This window comes from Trachemys scripta, chromosome 7 (genome assembly GCF_013100865.1).
Source record: "Trachemys scripta elegans isolate TJP31775 chromosome 7, CAS_Tse_1.0, whole genome shotgun sequence".
In the NCBI taxonomy this organism is placed as follows: domain Eukaryota; kingdom Metazoa; phylum Chordata; order Testudines; family Emydidae; genus Trachemys; species Trachemys scripta.
In genome coordinates this window covers 73,064,051-73,083,063 of record NC_048304.1, presented here as the reverse complement: position 1 = coordinate 73,083,063, position 19,013 = coordinate 73,064,051, and the positions used below count along the sequence as shown (strand labels likewise).

The 19,013-nt window shown below is 41.9% G+C and overlaps 2 protein-coding genes across 4 annotated transcripts in view; one reads left to right on the top strand and one right to left on the bottom strand.

The window, feature by feature from the left end:
- The window catches only part of NCOA4 (nuclear receptor coactivator 4), a 44,039-nt gene extending 38,702 nt beyond the window's left edge, over positions 1 to 5,337 (top strand). For all 3 annotated transcript variants that reach the window (XM_034777230.1, XM_034777233.1, XM_034777232.1), the window contains one exon: positions 4,258 to 5,337. In XM_034777230.1, coding sequence (XP_034633121.1) covers positions 4,258 to 4,335 — 78 coding nt within the window. In that variant the 3' untranslated portion in view covers positions 4,336 to 5,337. The remainder of the gene's footprint in view (positions 1 to 4,257) is intronic.
- TIMM23B (translocase of inner mitochondrial membrane 23 homolog B) overlaps positions 1 to 19,013 on the bottom strand; it is a 33,607-nt gene that overhangs the window by 1,699 nt on the left and 12,895 nt on the right. Inside the window, exons 5-6 of the mRNA XM_034777235.1 lie at positions 14,498 to 14,556; positions 11,209 to 11,319 (exon numbers count right to left, since the gene is read on the bottom strand). Coding sequence (XP_034633126.1) covers positions 11,209 to 11,319; positions 14,498 to 14,556 — 170 coding nt within the window. The remainder of the gene's footprint in view (positions 1 to 11,208; positions 11,320 to 14,497; positions 14,557 to 19,013) is intronic.

Below are 19,013 nucleotides of genomic sequence, written 5' to 3'. Positions count from 1 at the left end.
TGCCAAGTTTATTGTAAAAAATTTCTACTACTAATGATAAAACATGGGTTTAGCTACTCAATGGTCATAATACAATCAGATGAACTTTTCAGTCATTTGACAGTTAGCATTTCAGTTCTATGCCCTATTTAACATCCTGCTCTGTTAATCACAGTCAGACAGGCAAAAGCTGAATTCTAACAGTAAAATGGAGACTTCTGCAGTTTCCAATATCTAGTACCTTAAAGCTTCCTGGGACAATTCCAGGAATACACTGTACATGCAATGGTATTAGGGACCATGACCTTAAACTGTTGGGAAAACTAAGTATTGGAACCTTCCGTGTTTACCAGGTGAGAGACCAGGTCTGACATTTAGAAACAGATCACTTTCAGTTTTAGAGCTAGATATGAACTGCCTGCTAGATGGGAATTAGAAGTACAAGGGGAATTTCACACATTCTTCAGCCTTAAACAGAAAAAGGAATGTGTATCACAGTAATCTGTACCAATTAATCAGTTCCTCTTAGAACAACAAGGAGTCCGGTGACATCTTAAAGACTAACATGCACAAATAAAACTAAGCTTTTGTGGGTAAAAAAACCCCACTTCTTCAGATGCATGGAGTTTTCACTCCATGCATCTGAAGAAGTGGGTTTTTTTTCCCCACGTAAGCTTATGCCCAAATGTTAGTCTTTAAGGTGCCACCTGACTCCTTATTGTTTTTATGGTACAGACTAACATGACCACCCCTCTGATACTTAGTTCCTCCTAGGTCATTAGCTGTCTCCCCCTAAACTGCTCAAGGTTTTGTAGGTTACTTTTAGTGGGACAAATTGTTAGTTTCACCTAGATTGAGGCATTATTTGAGCCTTAAGATTAAGCAGAATCCCTCTGAAGCTGCTATGTCTTAAATCTATTTGCATTGGCCTAGGCGTGTAATAAAACAAGGAAACAGCAGAGGGGATAACCGGTGACCCAACCTTATTTCCAGTCCTACCTTCTATAACTTTGCAGCCAGACTAGCTGTGCTTACCTAGCTACAAGATCTCTTGTTTGTAAGTGGGTCAAGAACTCAATTCTAGTTAGGCTCCTAAATAAGTACTGAGCCCCCAGCAGCTCTCAGTGAAGTCTTTGGGAGGTGCCGAATGCTCATCAGTATTAAAAGTTATCCTTATTTACCTATTGTTAAAAATTTGTCTTGGGTACATAACACAAGAGGAGGTAAAGAGCTGACAGGACATTTATGCAAAAATAATCATCTTGGGGAAAGAACAATATCCCCCCACCTCCCCCATCCTAGGGAAAAACCCAAATGAAACCTTAGCTTATGCTGTGGGAAAGGATTTGCCATGGAGAATAAACTAGGGAAGGCGTTAACCAGTTAGGTGTAAAGGCAGATGAAAGGACATTGCAAAGTTTCACCTATTCACAGAACAAATACACTGTGGTTTAGCTTCTGTAGTAACTCCTCTTTCTAAAAATCCCATTCTCCCAATTGAGGGAGGTTACAAGAGGGTCTGAGCTGATTTCTGACAGTAGGAAGCTATTTATTTAAAGTCAGACATTTTATTTGGTTGTTGCCATGAGTCACTTGCCATGTCTAGCTATTTTTTTATGCAGGTTTGGACTCCAATTCTCATGGCAATGTACTGCTTAGAGCATCTGAGGCACAGCCAAAGTTTTCATGTAGGCAGGTCAGGCAGTTGAGTAACGAAGCCTCATACAAGCTTTTACAATCCTCTAACCACCACATGCTTCAGTGCAGAGTGGGTATTTGTGGGCAGCTTCGTGCCCCTTGTACTTTGCTGAAAGATTTAGAGTATGTTTCAGAAGAACAGCTTGTTTCATGTAATGGAAAGTGATGCATATGGTTTGTACAATGAGCCTTCCTGTTAACTGGAAAGCACAGGAACTGGGCATACTTAAGCCTCCAGATATCACTATTGAATTCTGCAATTTCACGCTTACTTGTTTGGTGCAATTTGCCTCTGCTATCCAAAGCATTCACACACACAGAAGCGCAATGCTAAAGGAGTATTCTCCCACTCCACCAAATGGGTAGACTTGTATTTGAGTAAGACGTTAAACCCTTCCTGCTCTGCTCTAGCCAGCAAACTGCAGTTTCACCAAACAAAACTAAGTTACTGGGCAGGAAATGCGAAGTGTTCTGACCTGATGACCTTGCTTAGAAATCACCCACCCCCATCCCCAGGGTGCAAACTAAGTGATAGGCTGAATTCCCACTCCTCCCCTACAATCACTTTCTGCTACTCTTGATAGCAAGTTGCTGTGGCACACCCCATCAGACATACATAGTTATGTAATTATCTCATGTTGACATGTGCAAGGTGAGGCTGAAAGAGTCAAAAAAGGGGCTTAATTTGCTAGAATCCTATTAAACCGTATCTTTAAAGGATAGCCAAGTAACAAAAGTTATTTAAGGAAATTGCCAAAGTTTCTAAGGATACATTTCCCATGCCTTAAGTTAGATGAGCTGTTGTCTGATGTATACTTTTAGCTTGATACAGTTTATCAAAGAATCCTGTCTGCTTACCATACCAGTGAGCGTGCATACTCATTCTGTCCCAGTTCATCTTACATTTTATTGTACAGCATACTTGCAGCACTCAGAGCACAACTCTCATACCAATTCACTGCCTCTTCACAAAAAGTGGAGCTGACAGAGCAGGGGAAATTATGTGCTCAAGCTGAAAGAGCTGGACAGGCACATTTTTAGCCTATTGTTTTCACCGACAAATAGATATAGGGGTTTCAGGCAACATTAATTCCTCATTTCCTGAAAGTTTAAAAAAAAAAAAAAAAAAAAAAAAAAAGAAAACTAGGGGTCAGGAGCTGAAGAGAAGAAAATGCCAACATTGATAACTGCTGCCTATTACCTTAAAAGGTAGACATTAAAAACACTAAGCCAGAAATCTAGACATACAAAATATGTCAAGTAGAACAAGGCAGATAGTTAAATCTAAATATTTCATGGCTTCCAGTATCTGCCTCCCAAGAACTTAGAATGAGAAATAATCTTTTTTTCTTTTGCAGCCTGTACAAGAAATAGCTTTAAAGGGCCTGATTTCCAGAGGTGATAAGCACCTTCACCCCCCACAGACTTAAAATGAAGCCGTAGTTAACTGGCATCTCTGAATCTGGCCCACTGCTTTTCATTTAAAAACAAAAACAAAAACAAAAAACCCCCCACATTTGTGTAGTTAAATGTAGGTCTATGCTAGGAAAATTTTCTAAAAGGTCACTACTGCCCCTCGGAGTTTTTAAAAGTTTCCAGGGTAGCAAAGGCCCGTCAGTACAGAAATTACTGAGGGAAAGCAGAGCTGAAGAAATGAACTGTTCTAGAGAAGCAGCTCCGATTTCAGACTGCTGTAGCCAGACGCTAAGGCATGGTCTATACTTAAAACACAGGCTATGTCCACATGACCAACCTTACAGCAGCACAGCCATACCACTGCAGCTGTGCTGCTGTAAGGTCTCCCATGTAGCCGCTCTGTGTGGACTTGGCACAACGAAGTCTGCACCAGCGCTTTTGTCAGTGAAACTTACATTGGTCAGGGAGGGGTTTTCCCACTCCCCTGATTGACAAGTTTTACTGACAAAAGTGCTAGTGTAGACACAGCCTTAGGTTGACCTAGTTACATCTCTCAGGGCTCTGAACCATTTCACACCCTATACAATGTAATGCAGCTAGGTTGACCTCCCTCCTCACTGTAGCTGGATTACCTACATCAACGGGAAAACCCCTTATGTCAGTATAGGAAGTATCTACACTACAACAGCACAGCTACAGCACTCGAAACTAGGAAACTCCTTGTTTGGTGGCAGTGGTGGAAGGGAGACAGACTTCATTTTCTAAAGAAACTAAATTTTCATTTAACCCTCCCCCCCCAAAAAAACCCAACACTTTACAGCCCCTGCATGGTTGTTAGCATCACCGTCTATAGATTAACCAATGCGGTGCTATCTTCCTGAGTCTGTTAGCTCCTGTGTTTCCACTGGTGATATTCAGAACCCAGCAAGCAGCAGTGAAACTGAGAAGGTGCTCTATTTTACACTGCTGTTGCTACTTGAGAGAACTAAGATCAGGCATAAATCAGAGGCAACTGTTTAACCCCTGAATGGGTTGTATTTGAACCTCCTCCCTTGTGAAAAATACCCTTCCCTTCTTGTACCAGATGTGGAACATCTGTTGGATCAAAGCATGATTAAGAGTGAATCTGTCCATAACCTAATTCAGTTGAGTTTATTCATTTAGAACTCATCTCAAGGTGGCATCCAAGATGCTGACACTATAAAGGAGACAGACCACACTGGTTGTTCATTATATTTCTAAAGTATCTGAATGGATTTCAATTTACAGCTAGGAAGCAAAATCTTCTACAATAAATTTTATGTATGTTCTGAAGATAAGCAAGATATCACAGAGCCTGTATCTGCAGCAGTTTGCAAAATACCTCAAGGGTTTCTCCCTGAAGAAACATAATGGATTAAACAAGAGAACCTCTACTTCCTAGCAGATAAATTAAAAAAAAGACTTGGATCAAGGAAACTAACAAATCGGGCCGCAGTTTGCACGGCTCACTGTCTTGTGGTTTGTCTGTGTGGCTTCTTTTACAGCTAGACCAGTTCGCCTGAACTTCTGCCCATTACAACCACACCAAATTACTCTCTAGATCTAGCCTGGTCAGACTTTGTATTGGTAGCAATAAAGTGATTAGTCCTGTTTAATGAATTTAAGATTTGTTGACTTTCAGGGTTGTGTCCTGTATTTCTAAAATGATGACTGGTCCATTTTAGCTATTAACATTATGGACCTCCTGATTGCAATAAATATATATTAATTTGTTGCAACAGATTTAGGATCCCGAGACTCTAATCAGGATCACAGCCCCATTGTACTAGGTGTTGTACGCATACATGGAAAGAGTCCCTTTCCCAAATGTTAGTGGTCTCCTTGCTGCCTCCCCAAAAGAAAAAGCTAAATACACTAAGACATAAGGAGGTGAAAGGAAAGTCATTTACAAACTCAGCTCATGTTTTATGTTAAAGGTTAAGTTTCCTGCTGACTCAATTCACTGTGCAAAGAGCTTTGCTTTTATAGCTAAACAGGTAAATTGAAAACTGCCAAACTTATTTTAAGCTTGACTGAAGTTTTCTGTGACCCTTGTTTTTGAATCAAAAGAAATGTTGCTGAATGAATGAGCCCACACAGAGATAGGGTCAATATAAGCTTGAGTCTGAACATGTATGTGTGATATTGCAGTCTATATGATTTTATAAAAATTTGCTAATGAGTGAATATAACGTAACCGGAATATGCTTCATGCAAAAGGTGTCTTTATAAGCTTTGTAATGATACCTTACAATCTACTGAGTGTGTTCATCTTATTTCTATAAATGTATCACTCTTGTATCTACAACTAGAAATATGAAATATAACTCAGAGGGCCTATTGTAATTATGCAAAGTGTGGGCAATTAATGGTGGTTTGGAATCTTGATGGCTCCCATCAACTAGGACAATTGACTGTGGATAGCTCTGTTTGCAGGCAAGCCTTCCTGTGAGTCAGGCTGGGAGGAAGGAGGCCTGGGGTCTTACAGTGACATGTGATCATATCACCTGAACTGGAATCCATCTTTAACGTGGTGCTTTTCCAGTGAGGAGGGGTGGGAACCCAGAGGGACAAAGGATTCCCACCTTATGCAAAAGATATATAAGTGGGTGGAACAGAACAAAGGGGGGCAGCCATCATGAGAAATCCCCTAGCTACTACCTGAGCTGGAACAAGGGCTGTACCAGGGGAAAGGATTGTGCCCAGACTAGGAAGGCATCCAGTCTGTGAAAGAAACGTACTGAAACATCTTTGAGGGTGAGATCTTATCTGTACTCCATTGTATTACTGTATTAGACATAGACTTGCATGCTTATTTTATTTTGCTTGGTAATTCACTTTTTGTCTGTTACTACTTGAAACCACTTAAATCCTACTTTCTGTATTTAATAAAAAGTGATTACTTATTAATTAATTGAGTATGTATTAATACCTGGGGAGGCAAACAGCTGTGCATCTCTCTCTCGCCATGTTATAGAGGGCGAACAATTTGAGTTTACCCTGTATAAAGTTTACACAGGGTAAAACAGATTTATTTGGGTTTAGACCCCACTAGGTGTTGGGCATCTGAGTGTTAAAGACAAGAACACTTCTGTTAGCTGCTTTCAGGTAAGCCTACAGCTGTTAGGGATATGCAACCACATACCACAGAACAAAAACACTAACCCAGGAACCTATCCTTGCAACAAAGCCCGTTGCCAACTCTGTCCACATATCTATTCAAGTGACATCATCATAGGACCTAATCACATCAGCCACACCATCAGGGGCTAGTTCACCTGCACATCTACCAATGTGATATGTGCCAGCAATGCCCCTCTGCCATGTACATTGGCTAAACCAGACAGTCTCTACGCAAAAGAATAAATGGACACAAATCTGACATCAGGAATCATAACATTCAAAAACCAGTAGGAGAACACTTCAACCTCTCTGGCCACTCAGTAATAGACTAAAAGGTGGCAATTTTGCAACAGAAAAGTTTCAAAAACAGACTCCAACGAGAAACTGCTGAACTGGAATTAATATGCAAATGAGACACCATCAAGTTAGGTTTGAATAGAGACTGGGAATGGCTGAGCCATTACACATGTTGAATCTATTTCTCCATGTTAAGTATTTTCATACCTCTTGTCAAACTGTCTAATGGGCTATCTTGATTATCACTACAAAAGTTTTTTCTCTTAATTAATTAGCCTCTTAGAGTTGGTATGACAACTCCCACTTTTTCATGTTCTCTATACGTGTATATACATCTCCTTACTATATGTTCCATTCTATGCATACAATGAAGTGGAGTGTAACCCACGAAAGCTTATGCTCAAATAAATTTGTTAGTCTCTAAGGTGCCACAAGTACTCCTGTTCTTTTTGTAGACCTGGGTCTGGGTTTGCAGCAGGCTAGCGAGTCTGGCTCAAACCAGGCAGGGCACTGAAGTCCTAAGCTGACGGGGCAGGAAAGCAGGGGCAGAATTAGTCTTGGCACATCAGTTGGCAGCTCCCAAGGGGGGGGGGGGGGGTATTGTGATCTAACCTGTCACAGTATGCATCAGAACATCCACAGCAGTAATTCTGACCACAACAGATCAGTTCTTATTTCTGCCTATTTATAAGTGGCAAAACACCCAATAGGTAGATTTTTAAATGGAGGGGCGCAGAAAGAGACCCACCACCTATGTTTACGGGCTTTTCTGCTTTGGAATGTTTATACGGAAGTGAGACTTTGAATTTGAACTCATTTAAACCACTTCTCTGCAAACTATGAGGACATCGTGCAACCCGAGGGGGGGGGGGGGGGGGGAAAAACAGGAAGAAGGAAGTGTTGACCTGTCTTTTTCTGAGATTATAAATCAGTTTACAAGACCACTTTTGGCAGGCAACAAGGGGGGGAGGGGGAGAGGAGGAGTCAGTCTATAACTGAGCAGCATATGCTCCCTGATGACCTAGAGCGTTTTCCCAACAATTCTCCTGCTCCTTATAATACTGGTAAAAGGAACAGGAGAGGATTTCCTTTTGTGTATCACTAACTGTCTACTTAGAACATTCCATGTAAAGTGTGATCTCAAAATGTGTCCCAACAAGCTGCAAGAGTAGTGTAGCAGTTAATACTGCACAGAACTAGCTCCAGTTGTAAAAAATCTCTAATCACAGCACTTAAGCTTCATGCCACAGCATAAACAGAAAAGCTTAGATAACTTTTTCCAGAGTGGAAGCATGCACTCTTTGGCCAAAGTTCAATTCATTTTGTTGCTTAGTCATTTCTAAACATTTGCTAATCTAGACCGTGTGGAATAGCTAAATTCTGCAAAGGATTTTGTTGCAACATAGTTCCCTATTCTAATCTTGTGACATCTTTGTACGTGCATTTAAAACATTCACAAGGGGCAAAATGTGAGATTAGCTTGCGGAATCAGTTTTCTAAGTAGCAGCATAATGCACTACATGCCAACAATGGCCTTCCCATGCTATTTCTGACCAGTTTTCCCCTCATCAAAAGCTAAGTCAATGCAGTTTTAAAAATTCAGTCAATAAGCAAACTTCATAATGCAGACACAGAAATTTTCAATCCTGCAAGGCTACCACTGATACTGAGTCACAGTGCTTCATCCATGCACCTGCTGGGGGGGGGGGGGGGGGAGAGAGAGAGAGAAGGGGAAAGAGTCAGAGCTATGTAGAGGCTAGAAAGTGAAGATGGAAATCATTCCCTTCAACAGGTGTGAATATCATCTGTGATGTTCTCACTTAAGGAATCAAAACTTATCATAAACCTTGGAAAGTTTCAATCACACCTATAGTGTAGCAGTTAATACTGTACTTAACTAGCTCCAGCGGAGTTTAATATCCCAATTGTTCTTAGGGGTTTTTGCATGTGGCATTTCATATGTAACAAAGCATAGAAAAATTGCCTGAAGTGATATATTGGTACATACAGTGCTGTGAACAGAGGCAAACCATTATCTACACTGCCATTAGCTCAGTAGCTTTGGACATTAGAAGTTAAAGGAATACAACATTTTTTCTTCCTATTTGTCTTTTAGTAATATATAATGTATATACTCATTCATAAGCCGAATAATTTTGGTAAAAAAGTGATGCATCAAAGAGCGGGGGTTGGCTTATAAATGGGTCTACACCAAAATTTGATGATTTAAAACTCTATGGAATCATTTAATTGAATATCTAATACACTGTCGTTTTGTTTACCTGGAGTGTCTGCAGGCATGGAGCCCCTCAGCTCCCTGTGGCACACCACTTCCTGCAGCTCCCATTGGCTGGGAACAGCAAACTGCGGACACTCCAGGTAAACAAAATGTCCAGGTCCGCTAGCGGCTTACCCTAACGGGCCAGGAGCCAAAGTTTGCCAGCCCCTGAAATATAGGGTCGTCTTATGAAAGGGTCATACAGTTATGGATATTTTTACCAAACCATCTTGGGGGGTCAGCTTATAAACGAACGGGCTAATGAAAGAGTATATACACTGGGTGGGTGGGTGTATGTATTTTCTTTTTAAAGAAAATCAGTACACTGAAGATATACTGCAGGAACAATCCTGTCTTGGTAAGGGAAAGGGACCTTACAAGTTATCTATGCCTGTGCCACCCCAAGATTGGATTAAAGCAATGTACTCTCCATGAGATGACTGAGAGGGGCTATGGATAAAGGTTTATAAAATCATGAATCGTGTGGAGAAAAAAATAAGGAAGTGTTGTTTACCCCTTCACACAACATAGGAATCAGGGATCACCTGATGAAATAAATAGGTAGAACAGGTTTAAAACAAACCAAAGGAAGTACTTCTTCACACAGTGCCCAGTCAACCTATGAAAGTTGTTGCCTAGGGATGTTGTGAAGGACAAAAATATAACTGGAGTAAAAAAAAATTAGATAAATTCATGGAGGATAGGTCCATCAATGGCTATTAGCCAGGAGCCAGAGGTACAGCCCCATGCTTTGGGTATCCCTAAACGTCTGACTGCCAAATGCTGGGACTGGATGACAGGATGGATCACTTGATAATTGTGCTGTTCATTCCCTTTGAAGCATCTGGCATTGGTCACTATCAGAAGACAGGAGACTGGGCTAGATGAACCATTGGTCTCACTCACTATGGTCATTCTTATGGCTTTACACTTGAAAACCAATGTGAAACTTCTGCTAGTGTAAAGTATGCCAGCCTGCCCGCTTAGTGGTGCTTCCTGCAGGAAATATCCCATCATCTTCCAATGCTCACTGTCAGTGTGCAATTCACAGTGGTGTTTGACTCAAAGTCCTACTGGCTTAGGAAACAAGTTACACAAGAAACAGTATAAGGTCTCTACAAAGGGTGATGTAATTATATTCCCAAAATTTACCTCCTACAATATACTAATTGTTTACTAATGTGATTTTATAACCCTTCTAATTACAATACCAAATTCCCTGTTGCCTTAAGGAAAAAGGCTACTTAAGTCTTAGGTTTTCATTTTTGTAGAATTTCATTTTTCTTTGAAATGGTTCGGTTACTATTATAAACAATATGTACTTAGGGTTGTACTGTAATGGTAATGTCAACACAGATGTAACAAGCCTTGTGGATTGGGGGGGCGGAAGAGATGCGGTATATCTTGATCTTTGATACAGTCTTGCGTGATCTTCTCATAAACAAACTAGGGAAATATAGCCTAGATGGAGCTATTATAAGGTGGGTGCATAACTGGTTGGAAAGCTGTCCCCAGGGAGTAATCATCAGTGGTTAACTGTCAAGTTGAAAGGGCATATCGAGGGGGGGTGAGGGTACTGCTAGTACTTATGCTGGAGCATGAAACAGCTGATTTAAGGAGTCATCTTTTTTTGTGAAGATGGAATCCAAAACAAGGCCTACAATAGTTTGTACTGTATATCTATCTAACAGAATTTTATAGGTCAGACCCCCCGCCTCCCACACACACTTTGTTCCCTTAAACAATCTTTACTTCTCAGGTGGCTGAGGATACACTCAGTCTTTGGCCTCATTTTACCTTAAAAGGCACCAGATATTTTAGGGTTATTATTATAACAATACATGTAATTAAGTGGTTGTGAATCTACTATATCACAGAATGTATTCTTCCACCATAAACATTCCCATACTTTTCAAATCCTAAATCCTCTAATTCTTAAGTGTAAGTCTACTCTGAAAAGTGACTTTAAAAACAGCACTGTGGAGATTCATATTTGTTTAAATAATTTCCAGGTTAAATTTACCGAGGTTACACAGGCAATTTTCCAGTCCTACAAACTCCATATGGCTTCTTTCATTCTCACATATCAGAACTGATAGATTCTGCAAGCCAAACTACGCCTTGAGTTCCACCTGTGTACCACATTGTCTTTAGAGGCTTTTAACAAATCTAATATATATGAAGGAATAAAACCGCTCACATTCTTTGCTGTGTTGGTTGACACTAAAGTCCTGTGTGTGCTCAGAGTTGTATCTGTGGAAACAACTTTGCTGAGTACAAATATGCCCTTTTTATATAGTCACTCTTCAGAGCAGAACTGCACTTTAAAAACCCAAGTTTACATTCATGCTTTACATATCTTTGGCAAAAATATTTATATTATCTTCTCAGTCTACCTGTGCATTTGTATAACATTCCTGTCATGGTCCCAGCAGCTACTGTGTTCAGGTCATCTTCGGCACCTCGTGTTTTCTCTACGATGACTCCAAATGCGCTGTAAAGCAATGCTGGAAGAGGAATTGAAGTTATTGGTAAAATATCAAAATATTTGCACCAAATTACCTTGCCATCCATGTTCTAGAAGAGATAAGATTAACCAGGCCTTGGATTCTGGTCTCAATGCAGCCGTCAAAGCTATCCCTCCTGAGCTTACATTCATATTTTTCCATTTCTGGTGGAGTCTTTGAAAAGGCATCAATAGCAGGAGTAAAGGGAAGTTGCAGTCTTTAACATTACCTCACTTCTATTCTATAAGGAGGATATCTATGTCTATCCTCATTCTAAATTAGGATTCTCAGAATTTTCAACTGCACTATAAGCTGTTTCTGTCTGCATATAATAATTTTGTCCCTAAAGCTGAAGTGTTGCACCACCTTACACACTCAGGCCTTGGCTACACTTACCCGGTAGTTCGACGGCTGGAAATCGAACTTCTGGGTTCGACTTATCGCGTCTAGTCTGGACGTGATAAGTCGAACCCGGAAGTGCTCGCCGTCGACTGCGGTACTCCAGCTCGCCGAGAGGAGTACCGCGGAGTCGACGGGGGAGCCTGCCTGCCGCGTGTGGACCAAGGTAAGTTCGAACTAATTCGAACTAAGGTACTTCGAACTTCAGCTACGTTATTCACGTAGCTGAAGTTGCGTACCTTAGTTCGAATTAGGGGGGTAGTGTAGACCAAGCCTTAGTTAACAGGATGTTAATGATGCAGGAAAGCATCAGTCTGAGGGACTGTCTCCGTGGCAAAAGGGAATCTATGAACTCATAGTATAGGTGCACGAGCCCAAGCCAGCAAAAACTAATCCCTGGTATAACGTAACAGTATCTAGAATCTTCATATAGGGCGAAGACGAGTAAAGAACTTCATATCACTCAAAACAATATAGATACAATACTGTTGGTTATTCTTGCTGCTCTAAAAGCCAGATTATGATACCTTTGCTCACATGATTGTACTTTACTCCTCCAAAACCCACCGCACTTAAAATGCTACTGAATATGAGCAAGGATATTAATCTGGCCTTAAATGTGCAGTATTAGAGGGAAAAAAATCTTGTTCAACAGAATCCTTCAGAATGGATCACTCCATGAATGGACAACTATAACATTACCAAACCATCTCTGTTTAGCAGAGACTCTTGAAAATTAACACAAACAGCAAGGTGGAAGAGGAGAGGGTTGCTCCTTATTTTTGACACACACACAAAGCACTCCAAACGGAGAAAAAGCATGGAGCTTCTACAGCACCTAGCACAGGAGAAGCCAGAACCAACTCATGTCCTGCTTGACACCCTTAAGGACTATAATATGCTAAGTAGGAAGGTCATGTTCTATATGAAATGTGCAAACTAGAATGCATGCCAATATAACAAACACTGAAGGAAGATTACTCAAGAAAACAAACACAGCTGTGAAGAATCTGTTAATATATCACTTATCACACTAGAACCTTGAACTGCAACATGAAGCACCTTTTTCAGACGTGTTTTTATCTATATTGTTTTCGTTTTATAATCAGGTAATAGGTAAACCTAAAAGAGAACTGCCATAATGGAAAAGACCCAAGGTTCATCTAGTCCAGTATCCTGTCTGACAGTGGCCAGTACCAGATGTGGGATAATCTGCTCCCCACATTGTGTCATCCAGATTTCTAATGGTTACAGATGTGCTTCAGGATTTAAGCCTAAGGTTCAATATATCTTCCAAAAATTGGTGTAAATTATAACTCTGGATATCTGTAAAATTATCCAATCCTTTTAGAATCTTAAATTCTTGGCATCAACTTCCTGGCATCAAATTCCATAGTTTAATTACACATTCTGTGAAAAGTAATCCCTTTGATCAGTTTTTTTGAATTTCCTACCTTTCAATTTAATTGAATACCCCCTTGTCTTGTGTGAAACAGGGAGAACAGAAGTTCCTGATCTACCTTTTCTAGACCACTCATTTTATCAACTTTTATCACGTCCCAACTTTAGTCTTATTTCTAAGGTAAACAACCCCAATCTTTTCAATCTCTCTTCAGGCCCTTGATCATTCTTGTTGTTCTCCTCTGGAGTCCTTTTAGTTATGCAATGTCCTTTCAGGGTATGTCTACACTGCAGCTGGGAGTAAGCCTCTTAGCTGGGTAAGACAGCCTTGTGATAGCAGGCTAAAAATAGCAATGTGGACATTACAGCTCAGGCTTTCAAGTTTAGGGGGTTGTGTGCGCTTGAGAACCTGAGTTGCAGCCTGAGCCCTGCTAGCTTGAGTCTATTTACCCGGAGTTAGGAGGATCGCTCCAAGCTGCAGTGCAGACATATCCTAAGAAACTGGATGGCCAATACTGTACACAGTATTCCAGATGAGGGTGCACCATTGATTTATATAAAAGCATTATTTTATTACTCACCATCCCATTCCTTATGCATCCTAACATCTTGTTAGCTTTTTTTAACTACAGCTGCGCTGAAGCGGAGGTCTTCACTGAGCTTCCTACAACACCACCTAAATCCCTTTCTTGGGCGGAGATAGTTTTGCACCATACAGGGTTCTAAATTAACTAATCTATATATGTCCCTCCAATGTGCATTACTACTTTGCATTTAGCAACACTGAATTTCATTTGCTATCTACAATGCTAGAGAGACAGATACAAAGAAATCTTTTTAGGATGTCTATTGTCCTTAATTACTTCTGTTGATCCAGCAGGCCCACTGATTTTTGTTCAGTCTTCTTACTTCTGATATATTAAAACAACCCCCTATAGTTGGTTATTTTTACATTGTTAGCTATTTGGTCTTCAAAATCCATTTTGGACTTTCAAATTTCTCTCACTTTGCTTTATTTTTCAGAGACAGACAAAATGGTGACTAATGACTAAGCAGTTGTCATAATACACATGAAAGGCTGAGAGAATAAGTTCAAGTTAATTCTACAAACATCTTTCTGATCAGAGGACTAGAGAATTTGGGTGCCCAACTTCAGACACCCGAAAGGGGCATAGTTTTCAGGCAGGGCAGAGCACCACTTTCTGAAAAACTGGGCCTTTTAGATGTCTTAAAGTTGAGACCCAAAATCACCAGCTCTGACTGAAAAATTTAGCCATAGGCTACATCAACTCATTTACTATGCCAAGAAACCAAAGGTGTTTTAATTTGCTTCAAACCCTTCGTACATTGTTTAGTTTAAGATAACAGTTTGACTTACCCAAGGATCCCAGAGTGTTGGCCCATAGAGCTCCTTGCCTTGTCACCATATTTAAAATTCTGAAGATTTAAAAAAAAAAAAAGCAATGTTTAATAAAACTTAAATACCTTATTTATTAATCAGGTGCCTATGGGCCCCAATCAAGATGAGGATTGCATGGTACTAAGCACAATGGAATACACATTTAATTCTATATATTTAGTATAGTAATAACTATAGTATGAGGACCATTTCCCTCATCCCCAGCCCCACCCTAGAGCCTGCACAACCATCCTAGAGCCCTGTCCCTCATCAGAGGAGATCATGTATTCTTAAAAACTTTTTTTTTTTTTTTTTTTTTCTAGAGAGACATGTATATGACTTCCTACAAGCCCGCCTCAAGTTTAAATGATGCATCCCTGATGCCAGTCCTCATGTCTGGAAACTGTTTAAAACAGGTTCTTAGGTTTGACCTCTGGTGCTGCTGTTCAGTTCAAAACATTGTTTCTTTACTTAAAGATGCTGCTTTCCACTTCTGGGAAACGCAAAATGACAGTCAAATGGAAAATGACCATCTACTAGAGCAGTGGTTTTCAAACTTTTTTTTCTGTGGACCCAGTTGAAGAGAATTGTTGATGCCCGTGACCCAACGGAGCTGGGGATGAGGAGTTTGGGGTGTGGGAAGGGGCTCTGGGCTAGGAGCTGGGGTTTGGGAGGGGGTCAGGGCTCTGGGCTGGGAATGAGGGGCTTGGGGTGCAGAAAGGGATTACGGGTTGGGGGGCCTCAGGGTTGGGGTGTGGGGGTGTGGGCTGCGGGGTGGGGCCAGGAATGAGGGGTTTAGGTTGTGGGAGAGGGCTCTGGGCTGGGAGTTGGGGTTCAGGGCTCTGGGCTAGGGATGAGGAGTTTGGGGTGCAGAAAGGGATTAGAGGTTTGGGGGTCCTCAGGGCTAGGACAGGGTGCGGGAGAGGGACAGGACTCTGGGATGGTTGTGCAGGCTCTAGGGTGGGGCTGGGGATGAGGGGGTTGGGGCACAGAAAGGGGTTCCAGGTTTGGGGGGGCTCAGGGCTGGGGCACAGACTTGCCTCCGGTGGCTCCCGGTCAGCAGTGCAGCCGAGGTGCAGAGGCAGGCTTCCAGTCTGTCCTGGCACCATGGAGCATGCTGCACCCCAGAAACAGCCAGCAGCAGGTCCAACTCCTAGGCAGAGGCGCGCAAGCAGCTCCGCACAACTCTCGCCCGCAGATACTGCCTCCCCTCAGCTCCCATTAGCTGGTTTCCGGCTAACAAGAGTGTGGAGCTGGTGCTTGGAATACGGGCAGTGCGTGGAGCCCCATGGCCCTCCCTGCTTAGAAGCTGGACCTGCTTCTGGGGCACAGCACGGTGTTGGAAAAGGTAGGCACTAGCCTGCCTTAGCTGGGCAGCATCGTCAACGGTACTTTTAACGCCCCGGTCGGCGGCGCTGACCAGAGCAAGGTGACCTAGTGCCTTACGTGCTGCGACCCAGTACTGGGTCACAACCCCCGGTTTGAAAGACACTGTACTAGAATGCTTCCAAATGATGCCATAATAATCCTCTTCTAGTCACATAAGGTATATTAGGTTTTGTCTATACTAGCACTTTTGACGGCAAAAATTTTATCAGTCAGGGATGTGCAAAAAAAACCCCCACCTCCCTGACAGAAATAAGCTTCAGTGCCATGTCACAGGAGAAGCTCTTGGTGTAGTTACTGTCGCTCATTAGGAATGTTTTAATTAGCTCTCCCGCTGGCATAGAACGGCTACTCAGAAGACCTTATAGTGACACAGCTGCAGTGGTACAGCTGTAAGGACTGTAGTGTTGACATAGCCTTAGACTCCCCTAATGACTTAAGAAGTGGGGATGAGATGAGGAAATTAGACAAGGAAGCCAATAAATTTTTCTCTTGCTGTGTCATTTCTACCTTGAATGCTACAAATGAAAAATTAGCCACTCAATACTGAGTACAGTAACTCTTCACTTACCATTGTAGTTATGTTACTGAAAAATGCGACTTTAAGCAAAACTATGTTCAGCGAATCCAATTTCCCCATAAGAATTAATGTCAATGAGGGGGTTCAGTTCCAGGGAAATTTTTTTTCACCAGACAAAAGATGATGTGTGTGTGTGTGTGTATGTATACACACACACACACAGTATAAATTTTAAACAATTTAATACTGATACACAGTGATGATGATTGTGAAGCTTGTTTGAGGTGGAGGAGTCAGAGGGTGGGATATTTTCCAGGGAATGCCTTACTGCTAAATGATGAACTAGCAATTGGCTGAGCCCTCAAGGGTTAACTCTCACTCTACAAGGCAGCAGGAAAGGAGGGAGGGCAGACAGAGACACACACCGTGTGTGTGTGGGGCGCATTTCCCCTTTAAGTATGAAGAGTGGTGTCAGAAGTACACTGCCATGTTAATTAGATCAGCAAGCTGAGACCAGACTGCAGCTCCCTGGAAGCTCCCTCTGTTGTGTGTCCCCCCTGCTCTATGGAAGATGGGGTAAGCGGGGTGCAGGAGCAGGGGAACACCCTGACATTAGTCCTCCCTCCACACACACAGCAAGTAGGAGTCTCAGCTCCAAAGCAGAGAGCAGGAGCAGCACATGGCAGTGGGGGGAGGGACAGTTGCAACTGCTAGCCTGCTGGGAAGCTGCTGCACAGGGAACTTAGGGGAGCTGATGGGGGGCTGCCGGTACACCCTGGTTCCAACCACCCACCAGCTAGCTCCACCAGGCTGCTCTTCCTGCAAGCAGTGGACAAAGCAGGTGGCTGCTAAACAACGTTAGAAGGGAGCATTGCACTAACTTTAAACAAGCATGTTCCCTAATAGATCAGCAACAAAACAATGTTAACTGGGACGACTTTAAGTGAGGAGTTACTGTTCAAGTATTTGCCCCTGTTAAGTCCTAAACAAAATGGAAAATAGCTTTCTTCCAATTCCCATCCATCTGGCTCGTATCTCTCCAAGTAATCCAACTTCTCAGTTTCAAAACACTAGTATACTACAGCTGTGAGTGACTTGCTAGCTTAGTTATAGCAATATTAGTTGCACTGGGTAATTTGTGCTCTTTCCAGTGAAAATCATGACTGTCAATATACAGTAGCTGCAAACCAGCCACACAGAACATACCAAGGCTCTCAAAATTGAAAAAAAATCTTGTAAGTACGAGTGACATTTCTTCATGATAGTTAATACAACAATCTTTGGAAATTAGTGTGGTATGCATTGGGAGGGCTGTGATTATGTAGCTAGATACAACAGCCATTATGCACCATATAATACCTCCAACAGGCTTGAATGATGCAGCCATTGTTACTAACAAGAAAAACTGGGTAGAACACCAGGATTACTTTCTAAGGCTATGTCTACACTACTGCAGTAAGTTGACCTTTGCTATCCAACTCGAGCTACGTGAATAACATAGCTGGAGTCGACGTAGCTTAGGTTGAGTTACCATGAGGTCTGTACCGCGGGGGGCCAACGGGAGAAACTCTCCCATCGACTTACCTTACTCTTCTCTTTGGGGATAGAATACAGGGGTCAACTGGAGAGCGATCTGCTGTCAATTTGGCAGGTCTTTACTAGACCCGCTAAATTGACCGCCGGTGGATCGATCTCAGAGCGTTGATCCTGGCTGTTGTGTAGATGTAGCCTAAGCTTAAGAAAAGTCTCCCTTTCAGCAAACGAATGAAGTTTCAGTTTTCTCAGACCCTATCACCTCAGAATCGGATACAAAAAAATAAAATTTTAAGCTGGCTCCAGGTATAACCAACTTGTAGAAACCCTACAAACTCTCCCCCTGATCAGCAGCTAAGATTGCTCTCTGAACCTTTCACATCTACCTCTGACTAATAAGGATCTGGTAAACGTTGAGCCCCAGAATACACTATCATATCCATCTAAAGTTACAGGAAGGATTTATGGTAGGTAGGAAATGTAATTCCCCAAGTCAGACTCTGGGCACGACACTGGAGTTAACACCATATTCTTGCGAGAACGGCCATGATATCTTTATAATCATCAAGTTGTCGGAACCTTTGGATAGGTTTTACATCAGTTCTGAATGATGGCAGTCCAGTGCCCTCAACTCCCTCTGGTATTTATTCATTACTGATTCAAAAACCACTACCTACTGAATCACCAGCACCAACTACTGCAGTACACTGGGTATCTCTGATCCAATTACTGACTTAATGTGCTCACTTGTAGCTTACGAGACAATAAACATAGTCAGGCTGAAAGTAATTGGATGAGAGACCTTCCAGGAAACCAGAGTGTTCCAAGAGCTGAAGCTGGTGGACCCAGCAGAAGGCACTCTTCCTTCTGAGGTCAACACTGAACCAATGCCCAGACTTTAGGCAGTATGGTGAAGACTGAAAGAAGGGTGGCTGGTTTGGACAAAAACTATTTTACCAAATAGACGCATTTGAAATGGCTCGACACTTATGTTATAGTAACAGTGGATAGTGCCGGGAAATATTTGGTTAAAAGAAAATTGCAGTATATTTAGAA